This window comes from Chrysochloris asiatica, unplaced genomic scaffold (assembly GCF_000296735.1).
Source record: "Chrysochloris asiatica unplaced genomic scaffold, ChrAsi1.0 scaffold00016, whole genome shotgun sequence".
Lineage (NCBI taxonomy): Eukaryota > Metazoa > Chordata > Mammalia > Afrosoricida > Chrysochloridae > Chrysochloris > Chrysochloris asiatica.
The window spans coordinates 4523950-4534483 of record NW_006408534.1 but is presented as its reverse complement, the minus strand read 5'-3'; the positions used below and the strand labels follow the sequence as shown (position 1 = coordinate 4534483).

At 39.1% G+C, this 10534-nt stretch overlaps 1 protein-coding gene across 1 annotated transcript in view; it reads right to left on the bottom strand.

Moving 5' to 3' along the window:
- Positions 1–10534, bottom strand: part of NLRC4 (NLR family, CARD domain containing 4) — a 47380-nt gene that overhangs the window by 24465 nt on the left and 12381 nt on the right. Inside the window, exons 4-5 of the mRNA XM_006835275.1 lie at positions 4265–4357; positions 1611–1781 (exon numbers count right to left, since the gene is read on the bottom strand). Of these exons, the coding sequence (XP_006835338.1) occupies positions 1611–1781; positions 4265–4357 (264 nt within the window). The remainder of the gene's footprint in view (positions 1–1610; positions 1782–4264; positions 4358–10534) is intronic.

The following is a 10534-nucleotide window of genomic DNA, read 5'->3' as shown; positions in this document are numbered from 1 at the left end:
GTGGAGTCGGTTCCGACTCATAGCGACCCTGTACAGGGTTTCCGACGCTGTAAATCTTTACGGGAGCAGAAAGCCTTATCTTTCTCCCGCGGAACAGCTGGTAGTTTCGAACTGCTGACCCTGCGGCTCGCAGCCCGATTCGTAACCACTATGCTACTAGCAATTATTATTTTTAATTAATTATCTGAGTGCTTAGAACAAAATATCTTCTCTTATGAAACAACAACAAAACAAAGTGCTAGCCTCCCTTTTTAAAGGTGACACTGGCTATTTTTGGTTCTAAGCCTGTCTCTCTAGTGGCAAACAGAGAAGTAAAGGAATGCTCATCATTCTCATATTACCAGTATTTGGCTAGTCTTTCCTGATCATGGTTTTCTCTATCTTTAAAATTAGCATACAAATGGTTTCTTTAGCAAATTTTACAGACTTCCCAACAGTTTGATAGTCTAATTAAAAAATGGTAAGGTCATCTTATTTTCCACACTCTACAACATGTTTCCAAAAACATTTCTGAATTGAAAATATTCAATTTTTAAGACAGAAATATGGAAAGGTTTCTTTAGAGTTGGTTTGCACACCCTTTGGAAACTCCAAAGCATTAACTGCTATATTAATGTACAGTGTTGTTATTGTTAAGTACTGTCCAATGGATTCTGACTCACAGTTTCCCTGTATAAGCTTTCTGAGGAGTGGCTGATGGGTTTGAATGGTTGGCCATGTGGTTAGTAGTCCAGTGCTAATCCTACAGTGCCACACCAGGACTCCAACGCAACCTTAATAGGGCAATGCATAAGAATTGGAAGGACTGAGACCATTTAAGGAAATCTCTTCTGTCTCACAACCATTCACTTAACCATTCAACCAAGCATTTATTAGGCAATAACTATCCATGTGAAAGCTGGACAATGAATAACTACTGAAGAAAAACTGATGCCTTTGGATTATGGTATGGGTGAAGAATACTGATATACCATGGGCTGTCAAAAGAATTAACACATCTGTCTTAGAAAAAGTACAGTCAAATAACCCTTAGAAGCAAGGACAGTGAGACTGTCTCATGTATTTTGGACATGTTATCAAGAGGGACCAGTCTCTAGAGAAAGTCATCATGCTTGGTAAAGTAGAGGGTCAGTGTATAAGGGAATACCCTTAATTAGATGGATTGACCTAGTGCCTCCAGCAATGGGCTCAAATAGCAATGACTGTGTAGATGGTGTAGGATGGTGCAGTGTTTTGTTGTACATAGGGTTACTATGAGTCAAAACTGGTTAGACAGCATCTGACAACAACAGTTATAAGACAGAATGTATGCCAAGTTTTAAGCACCAATTTAATTTCTTCCCTTTCACCTTCTTTTAAAGTTGTAACATCTTTGGTTATTCTGAGATTTTTTTAACCCATCTGTAATAGATTATAAATAATTCGAATAAAGGGTCATGGAGAAAGACATTAAAAAACAGACTGAATATTACCTGGAAGACTTGATTATATTTCCCAGTTTCTCTTTAAATTTCCCTTGGAGAGATTCCTATCCTCCTAAATGGACATTAGTATAAAAGCACCACATGTTCTATTACACTGTTCCCATTCAGTAAGTAGACAACAGTTACCTAGGGCTTTCATGGCCTTCGCAGTCAAACAGCAGGAGACTAATTGGATTTCTTCAAGGTCACACGGTTTGGCTGATAGAGACTTGACTATGTAATCCATTCCCTCTCCAATGTCAGACAAGTGGGTCAAACGGAGCAAATACAACTTCTTCAGGTTTGTTAGACCTTCAGCTACGAACCAAAAGAAAGGAAATGCATTAAGATACCACGTTAATTTGATTTAAATATAGATTACTGGACTGTAAAAAAAAGGCAAACAACAATTGTGCAGGCACTTTCCCATGCTCTTTCTGTATTGACCTCATGTTATAGAAAGTTGTTTTTCTTTCAACTACCACTTTCCAGTCTCCTGGACCATATAGAGGTCACTTATGATGAGGCTGCTCTCTAGCATGAAAAACAGCTAAAGTAAGTATGTAGGGGTTTTATGTATATCAATGTGTACTCTTTTCATAGAATAAGGTTTTTTTAAAAAAAGATTCTTTAATTCCCTCAAATATCCTACAAAGAGTGTGGTTGAATCTAGAAGGGCAGTTCCTTGGTGTGCTTCCAGGGCAACTGGCCCCAGTCTCATAAAACTTCACCTGGGATCTCATGGTATGGGGACTGATTCATGCTTTAAAATTGGAAGATCACGTTCAATGCAACAGATTTATTTTATATCAATAGTACAATGGGAAATATTCTAAAATGCCCCTCACTCTTAAGACTTAATGTAGAGTTTGGGATTAATTAGGAATGTTGTTGTTGTTGTTGTTAAGTGGTGTTGAGTCGATTCAGATTCATAGCCATCCTGTATAGGACTTCCAAGGTGGGTTTGAACCACCAACCTGTGGTTAGCAGTCCAGTGCTTCTCCTGCAGTGCCACACCAGGTCTCCTAATTAGGCAGAGCTCTGTGTTATTAAAATGTTTCTGTCTGCTGATGGTACACTAGTCTGTGACTGTTGTTAGGTGGCATTGAGTTGATTCTGACTCAAAGCAATCCCATGGGAAGGAATAGAATTTCCCATAGGGTTTTCTAGGCTGCAGTCTTCATGGGAGCAGATCACCAGGTGTTTTCCCCAGGGTACTACTGGGTGGGTTCCAACTGCCAACCTTTGCTGAGTGCTTAACCATTGTGCCAGCAGGGCTCCTTATTCTAGCCTATAAGAAAGAAATATTATATTTAATGTCAATCTTGCAGATTATATACAATGTGCTTAGCATGGTACCTGGCACATTATTAGCCTTCAATAACTATTAATGGTTATCATGGGTGTACACATAGCTTATAGGCTGGGAGCATGAATTTGCAGCCAGTTCGGTTCCTGAATTACTTATTTAATAATTGTATATGTTTGGACAAGTTATTCAACCTTTTAATTGCAGCTTTGGGGATAATTATAATTATGTGATAGGACTACAGCCAGGATTCAGTGAGATTAAGTATGTAAAAGTACCTAGGATAGAATTTGACCTATTATTGCACAGTAAGTCCATGATAAATAGCAAATTATTATTAATATAATTAGACTGGTTTATTCAAGCTCAGATTTTGATCCTTTAATAGAAGAACCAGACTTTCCTGGAAAGTATTTATTGAACCCTTTCTCTACCAAATAGTGAGACTTTGGACAATTCAATGTACCTTTCTTGGTCTCAGTGAAATCTTCAGCAAATGAGAAAGTTGAGCTAGATGTTCACAAACTTTTTCCAGTTCAAATATTCTGTAAAACCCATAGGCATGCAGTAAGTGTTGACTGACCAACTGCATTAATTTGCTTGTTCTTATGTGGGTTACATAAATTTTTAAAAAGAGGTCAGCCAGGTTTTAATTATAGGCTACGGTTGCCTTATATGGAGTCCTGGTGTGGTGCTACAGGATAAGCTCTAAATCACAAGGTTGGATTGAACCATAAGGATGATGGTTGAAACTCACCAGCCGTTCCTCAGAAACCCTATATGTGATTGCTATTAATCAGAACCAACTTGATAATACTAACAACATGGTTACCTTTGGGCAAGAAGCAGAAGGGAAAAAGAATGCTGAGGGAAGAGAGCATTTTTACTATGTGTTTAAACAGGGAAAATCAGTGCAGAAAAAAGCAGGGATATTGGAGAAAACAATTTCAACAGAAATCCACCTATCCTGAAGGTCCTGGGCTCCTGTGAGCAGTCATATATTCTTCTTGTGTTTCTGATTTTCTTCATACACATCCTATCTGGAGTACCACTCCATTTATGAAGTCTTATTTAATTATGGAATCTTGATGTTGTTGTTAAGTGCCGTATAGGGTTTCCGAGGAGCAACTGGTGAGTTTGAGCCACCGACATTGCAGTTCAAACCTACCTTGAGGTTGAGTACTTATCCTACAGGGCCACAGCAAGACTCTGAAATCATGATACAAACTTATTCATTTTTAAATTGTTTCTATGCTTTGAATACAATGGATAACCAGATTGGAAATTAAAAACCCCAGGGGGTTACAATCTAGTGATTGTACAGTTTACATGAAATGGTGATGAAGGATGAAACTAGGAGTGGGGAAAAGTGTCTAGGAAAGCTAATGTAGTTACAATCACATAAATACATCTCGAACTTGTACAGACACAGCCAGTGCCAAATAGTCTTAAATGGTTTTTATAATAAAAATAAAATGAATGAAACTCTGACCTAGTTTTATAGCATCCTCCTCATTCATCTTAATGTTGTCCAGTATGAGCCTCATAATGTTCTTTAGATTACCCAAGCTGTCAGTCAAACCACCTGCAAAAGGAAAAAGAAAAAGGATTGGACTTTGTTCAACTGTGATTTACTAGATTTCTGTAACAAATTAAAAGGTTTTCGTTGTCATCATGGGCAAGATATGCTGATCAGTTTATACAAAAATGTATTTTGAGTCAGTTATGGGTTTCTTGGTTAGCTGTAAGCATGTTCTTTGAGTATAAGGGAATTAGACTAGAAATCAATGGCAAAATAATAACTGGGAAATCTCCATGCACTTGGAAATTAAACAGCACACTTCTAAATAATTATGGGTCAAAGGGAACTGTTTCAGTTATCTTGTTGTTGTTAGGTGCCTTTGAGAAGGTACCAACTTACAGTGACCCTATAGACAACAGAACACTTGGACCAACCTCACAGTTGTTGCTACGCTTGAGCCCACTGATGCTGCCACTTTGCCAGTCCATCTCACTGGGGGTCTTCCTCTTTTTCTCCAACCCGCCACCTTATCAAACATGATATCCTTCTCCAGTGACTAGTCCCTCCTGACAATATGTCTGAAGTTACCTAGTTCTCTAGTGCTGCCATAACAAATATCACAAGTAGATGGGTTTATTCTCTCACAGGTTGGGAGGCTGGAAGTCCAAACTCCAGCCTTCTCTCTTTGTTGGTTTTGGGGAAAGGTCCTTGTCTCCTTTCAGAACCTGTAGGCCCACCATGCCTTGGCGATCTCCATGTGTTTGGGCATTTTCCCCTGGATGTAGGAAAATCCAAAGGATGTGCTCCACTCCTGGCTCTTCTTTCTTGGTGGTAGCAGGTTACTCTTTCTTTGCTCACTTCTCTCTCCTTTTATTTTTGTAAGATCAAAGACCGTGTAAGCCACACTGCTAGAAAACTCCCTTACAACTGATCAGAACTGTGATGGGATTAAGGGCATTGCAGCCCACCCTTCTTACTGTTGTTAGTTTCTCACATTAGATCACATCATGGGGAATCATCACACAGCTGCCAGGTTACATCATTCCATAACGGCCCAATTTCTGGACCTCATATCCTAGCCAAGTTGTCACATCTTTTGGGGAGACACAATTTAATGTATAACAGAAGTTTCAAAGGAAATTAGAAAACATTTTTTCAAAAGAGAGAGAAGAAAATAAGACATATAAAAGTCTGTGGGAAGCAGCTAAAACAAGGCTTAGAGGAGGATTCATAGCTCTGAGTACTTATATTATAATGGAGGAAAGAATGGAAATCAATAGCTTAAGACACACAATCTTGGCAGAGATTTCAATATCCTTTAACTTTTTTTTCTCTCTAAGTTTTTATTGTGGATTGAGTGAAAGTTTACAGGACTGATCATCAGTTTTACATTCAACAAATCATACAACAACATGTATCATCATAATGATTACACTCCCCTCCCTGCACCATCAGTTAACAGTATTTCTCTCTGTTCACTTTAGCTCTTTAAAAAAACAAACAAAAACCACTCAGGCATATATAATGATTTATATCACCAAGGGGCACATTCTACAAGTCTGCCTCATGGCCACCATCTTTTAGTCCCACTCTTCCTATGAATCTAGAGTCCTCAACTGCTCCCTCTCTCCATGTCCCCATCTCTGGTGTCACTGCTTCTCAGGATAAGGTCAAACATCTGTTTGCGCTCTTCCCCCTTGATGGTCCTAGGATCTTTTGTTTCTGGACTGTAAGTTTAACTGCTCCCCCATTTATGTTACAAAACTTCTACCTTTACAATTGTGACAGTCGCAATTAGTCTTGATAACAATTACTCACTATTGAATCATAAGACTCTTATCCCCATCTCTTTTAACCAGACCCATCTAGACAATATGACAACTATTCAGTAGGGACCCTTTCTTCTCCCACATACTCTTAAACTCCCTTTTGAAACCTTGTAAGCCAGTCACTTCATGCCTTTATCGCCCCCTCATTTTAGGTAGCCAATGTCTAAGTTGCCCGTCCCTATCTATCCTGTGTACAGAGGGGATAGCATTGATACTTGATGTGAAGACTCCTTCCCTTCTCATGGTATTTAGAGTTACTGCCATCATGAGAATAGGTCAAGTTCATCACATTGTAGCAATTTACCCTTGTTTCCTTTATCAAAAAAAATTTTTTTTTTTTCTTCCTCTAGTTGAGTTCTGATTATCAAGCCACCTCAGAAGGTTCTGGATGGGACTAAGAATTCCATCTAAGGCCCTATACTCTGCAAAGGCTCTTCAAAAGGCCTATTTCACTGGGCAAGTTGTAGAACCCCATGTAGGTATTCCAATCAGTTATAGGCTGAATATGGGCTTACAAGTTTTCTATAATCATGTTTCCTGACATTCCTTTTTATCCCACTCAAGTGTCTATTTTACAATAGTAAGCAAAGGAAACCAATATTGATAAGACAGTCAAACATCTTAGTATTATTTCTCCTCTTCAAACTATGCCTAGATCCCTGTATCACAGAGCCCTGTAGTTCCAAGATTAAGCATGCATCACTATTTACTTCTGTCCCACTTAGGCCATGCAAACCTGTCTCAGTGTTCCCCTATCTACTTTGTTCTTCCACCTCCTTGCCCTTCTTTTATTGCCCTCTCCAACACCCGAACTATGATGTGTCTGCCTTTACCCTGTGCTCTACTGTTGCCTCCCTCCATGTCCCTTGAAACCCCCAACCCCACCCCCACCATTGTGGTTAGCTTATATTCCTTTAACTTCTCCCTTCATTTAAGACAGTTTGTTTTATCCTGTGATTTACCTGACCTTCCCATCACCTAGATCTCTGTTCCTCTGTGTTTACCTTCCTTCACAATGTAATTGTTTTGATCATAGACAGACCTCCTAGATCCTCTGAATTTGTTATTATAATTTTATTCTGTTCTCAACTCTGCCATTTGTCAACTGACTTCTGGGTGATGCTGCCACGTATGTCAGTCTCTGGTTGTTGTCTTTTCTTGTTGGTTCTCAGTCCACAGAACTCCCTATAGGATGTTTTTCATTGCAGGGTTGGCTTTGGCAAAATCCCTTAGCTCCTGTTTATGCTGGCATGTTTTGATTACACCTTCATATTTGATTGACATCTTTGCTGAGTAGAGGATTCTTGGTCAGCAATATTTTTCTTTCGGGGTTTTATATATGGCTCCCCATTGTCTTCTTGCCTGCATGGTTTCTGTTGAAAAATCCAAGCTTAGTCTGATTTGCTTGCCTTTGTATGTTACATTTCTCTTTTCCCTAGATGCCTTCAGGATTCTGTCCTTATCTTTGATTTTGGAGAGTTTGTGTTTTTCGTTTCGGGTCTATCCTTCCTGGGATTCATTGAGCTTCTTGAATGCTTATCTTTTCACTTTTCAGGATGTTAGGGAAATTTTCTTCTAGAAGAAAATTTCTTCAACTATCTTTTCTGTGGACTTGTGTGATTCTTCCTGTTCTGGAATGCTAACAAGTCTTAAGTTATTCCTCTTCATATAATCCAACATGAATCTTAGACCTTCTTCAGATTTTTAATCCTTTTTTCTGTTTTTTCTTCTATCTTAGTGGTATTGCCAGCTCACTAGTTCTGGCTTCTATTTCTTCAGTTCTACTCCTTTGTCCATTTCTGATATTCTATTATTAATCATTTGTATCTCTTTCTGTAGGTTTTGAATTGTTTCCAATGTTGTATCTATCTTTTTTGATTGCTCTTGTAGTGCTTTCCTGATCTGACTTCTTCCTTATTTTTCTCAATTCCATTGTAAAGTGTTTTGATATATTTTATGTTCATTTTCCTGAATTCCTTCTCAGGCATTTCCAAAGCCTGCCCATCTTCCAGTTTGGAGTATAGGTCTACTTCCAGCTCATTTGCCTCAGTCACTTTATCCTGTTTGTGGACATGTGCCAATATAGTCACCTGTTTCTGTTTTTTTGGCATATCAGTGGTTAGCTGTGGCCTCAAAACTTAGATGGGTTTGTGTTTTGGTATTTTTTATGTTTTCTGATTGCCTCCAAGTAGATGTGATCAGGAAGGCTTCCCTTTTCATTCTTCTTCCTTTATATCCGCGGTTCTATCAGGCGTCTGTGGCTGCTCTGGTTTGGTCTCACCCAAGATGGTGGCTCCTGGAGCAGCTGAGTGCCTTGGATTAGAAAGCACTGGATTTCTTTCTTCTGCTACATATTCCACTGGCTGTAAGCCTTCCAACGTTATAAATATCCCTTTATAAGTGGTTCAGAGTTCTGGCACCATCCCTTGAGCCTGCTTTGTCCAGTATTCTGTGTTGTTGCTGACGGAGATCCTCACTGCACCTCCACCTGATCTGCCATCTTGTTTGTTCTCTTCAATATCCTTTTGTTTACAACTGATAGAACAAGTAGTCAGAGAATATGTAAGCATATTGCAGTAGAAATGTAAAGGCTTGAATCTCTAAAAATTTAAACTCTTAACCAGAACTCTTAAGCCTTGAACAACACTGTCAACTAACCTGTCTGATTGACATTTATAAAACATTCTACCAAACAACAGCAGAAAACGCATCCTTTTCAAATGTTCAACATTTACCATGATATTTTGGTGAATAAAGCAAGTTCAATCAAATTTTGGAAAAGCTGATATGGACGATAACAGTGCTTGAATGATTAAACAAACATGTCTGAATGACTAAATCTGGGCTGAGTGAGAGCTGCCAAGACTAATGTCTCAGACTCCTGTTTTTACCCTTACTCAATAATTGTATGTTCTCATAGAAAGCAAAGTTGTTTTGTTTCTCTAAAATATCTTCAGAAAGGCATGCAAGTTCTATAATAGTCTCTCACTTTCTAGACCCTTATAAAATTACTTAATTTTGAACAACAGAGTAGTTTTAACAAAACACTTAGGTCTTTTGTTTATAACTAAAACTAGTTCAACAAAAATACAAAGTGTCTACTGATTTTTACACTTTCTAATGAAGTAGTTTACACTGTGTGGTCTCAGTTTCCATTTATAACAGTGTAATTGTTGAAATTTCTCTTCTAAATTCAAAATTGTGAATTTTCAAGGTTTCTGCTTATTCTTGATAAATAATACACTTTAAGTTTTAATAAAAAGACCAAAAAAAATGTAATAAAGGTCAGTTCTAGCTTTCTTCCTTCCTTAGTCATTGGTGTATCTGATCTCTGATGACTTTTATACATTTAAAAAAATGTTTTATTGTGAATTATGTGATAGTTCACATGGGAGAACATTAGCTTTACGTTCATTCTATCATATATCGTTTCATTACCATGGTTACAATCCCCTCCATGCATCATCAACCAATCAAAGGGTATATCCTACAAGCCTGCCCCCCAGTCGTCAGCACACAGCCCCTCTCCCTCTCTGGGTCTAGAGTCCCCAGCTGCTCCATCTCTCCACGCCATCATCTCTGCCTCCATCCCCAGCATCACTGCTTCTCCGGGTAGGGTCCCTCTCTCAGCTTGATGGTCCATGGACCACCTCTCCTGGACTGCAAAGTCAGTCACTCCCCTCCTTTTGCTACAAAACATCTACCTTTACATTTCCAACCCTTACAGTCAGTTGTGATAGCAGTTATTCACTATTGTACCACAAGAGACCTATCCCCATCACCTTTCAACAGCCCCACCCAGACAGATTGGATACTATTCAGTGGAGATTCTACCTTCCTCCACGCCCTCTGGATCTAGGCTCCCTCTTGAAAGCTTGTAAGCCAGTCACTTCTTGCCTCTGTAGTCCCCCCATATTGGGTAGCCAGTGTCCAAGTTGCCCATCCCTGTGTATCCTGTGTATCGAGGGTGTGGGAATGATCCTTGCTATAAAGATTTGTTCCCTCTTTTGAGCTACTGCATCCATAGATGTAGGTCAAGTTCATCAAATTGTATCAGATTACTCTCCCCCCACTTCTTTTTTCTTCTAGTTGAGCTCTGTTTGCACATTTTTTAAAACCATTTTTCAATAATTTTATTTTTTCTCATAGCCACATCAGTTGTTAAGGTGAATTAGTTATTATACTGTAGGATTAGCATTGGACTGTGAACCACAAAGTCAGCAGTTCAAACCCACCAGCTGCTCTTCAGAAAGAGGGTTGCTATGAGTAGGAACCGACTCCAGAGTCAGAGATGGGGGCATGGAGAGGGGGAGCGGCTGAGGACTCTAGATTCATCAACTAAGAAGAGAAGGACTAAGAGCTGGTGGCCAGGAGCAGACTTGCAGAATGTGCCCTTTGGAGATGTAATTTA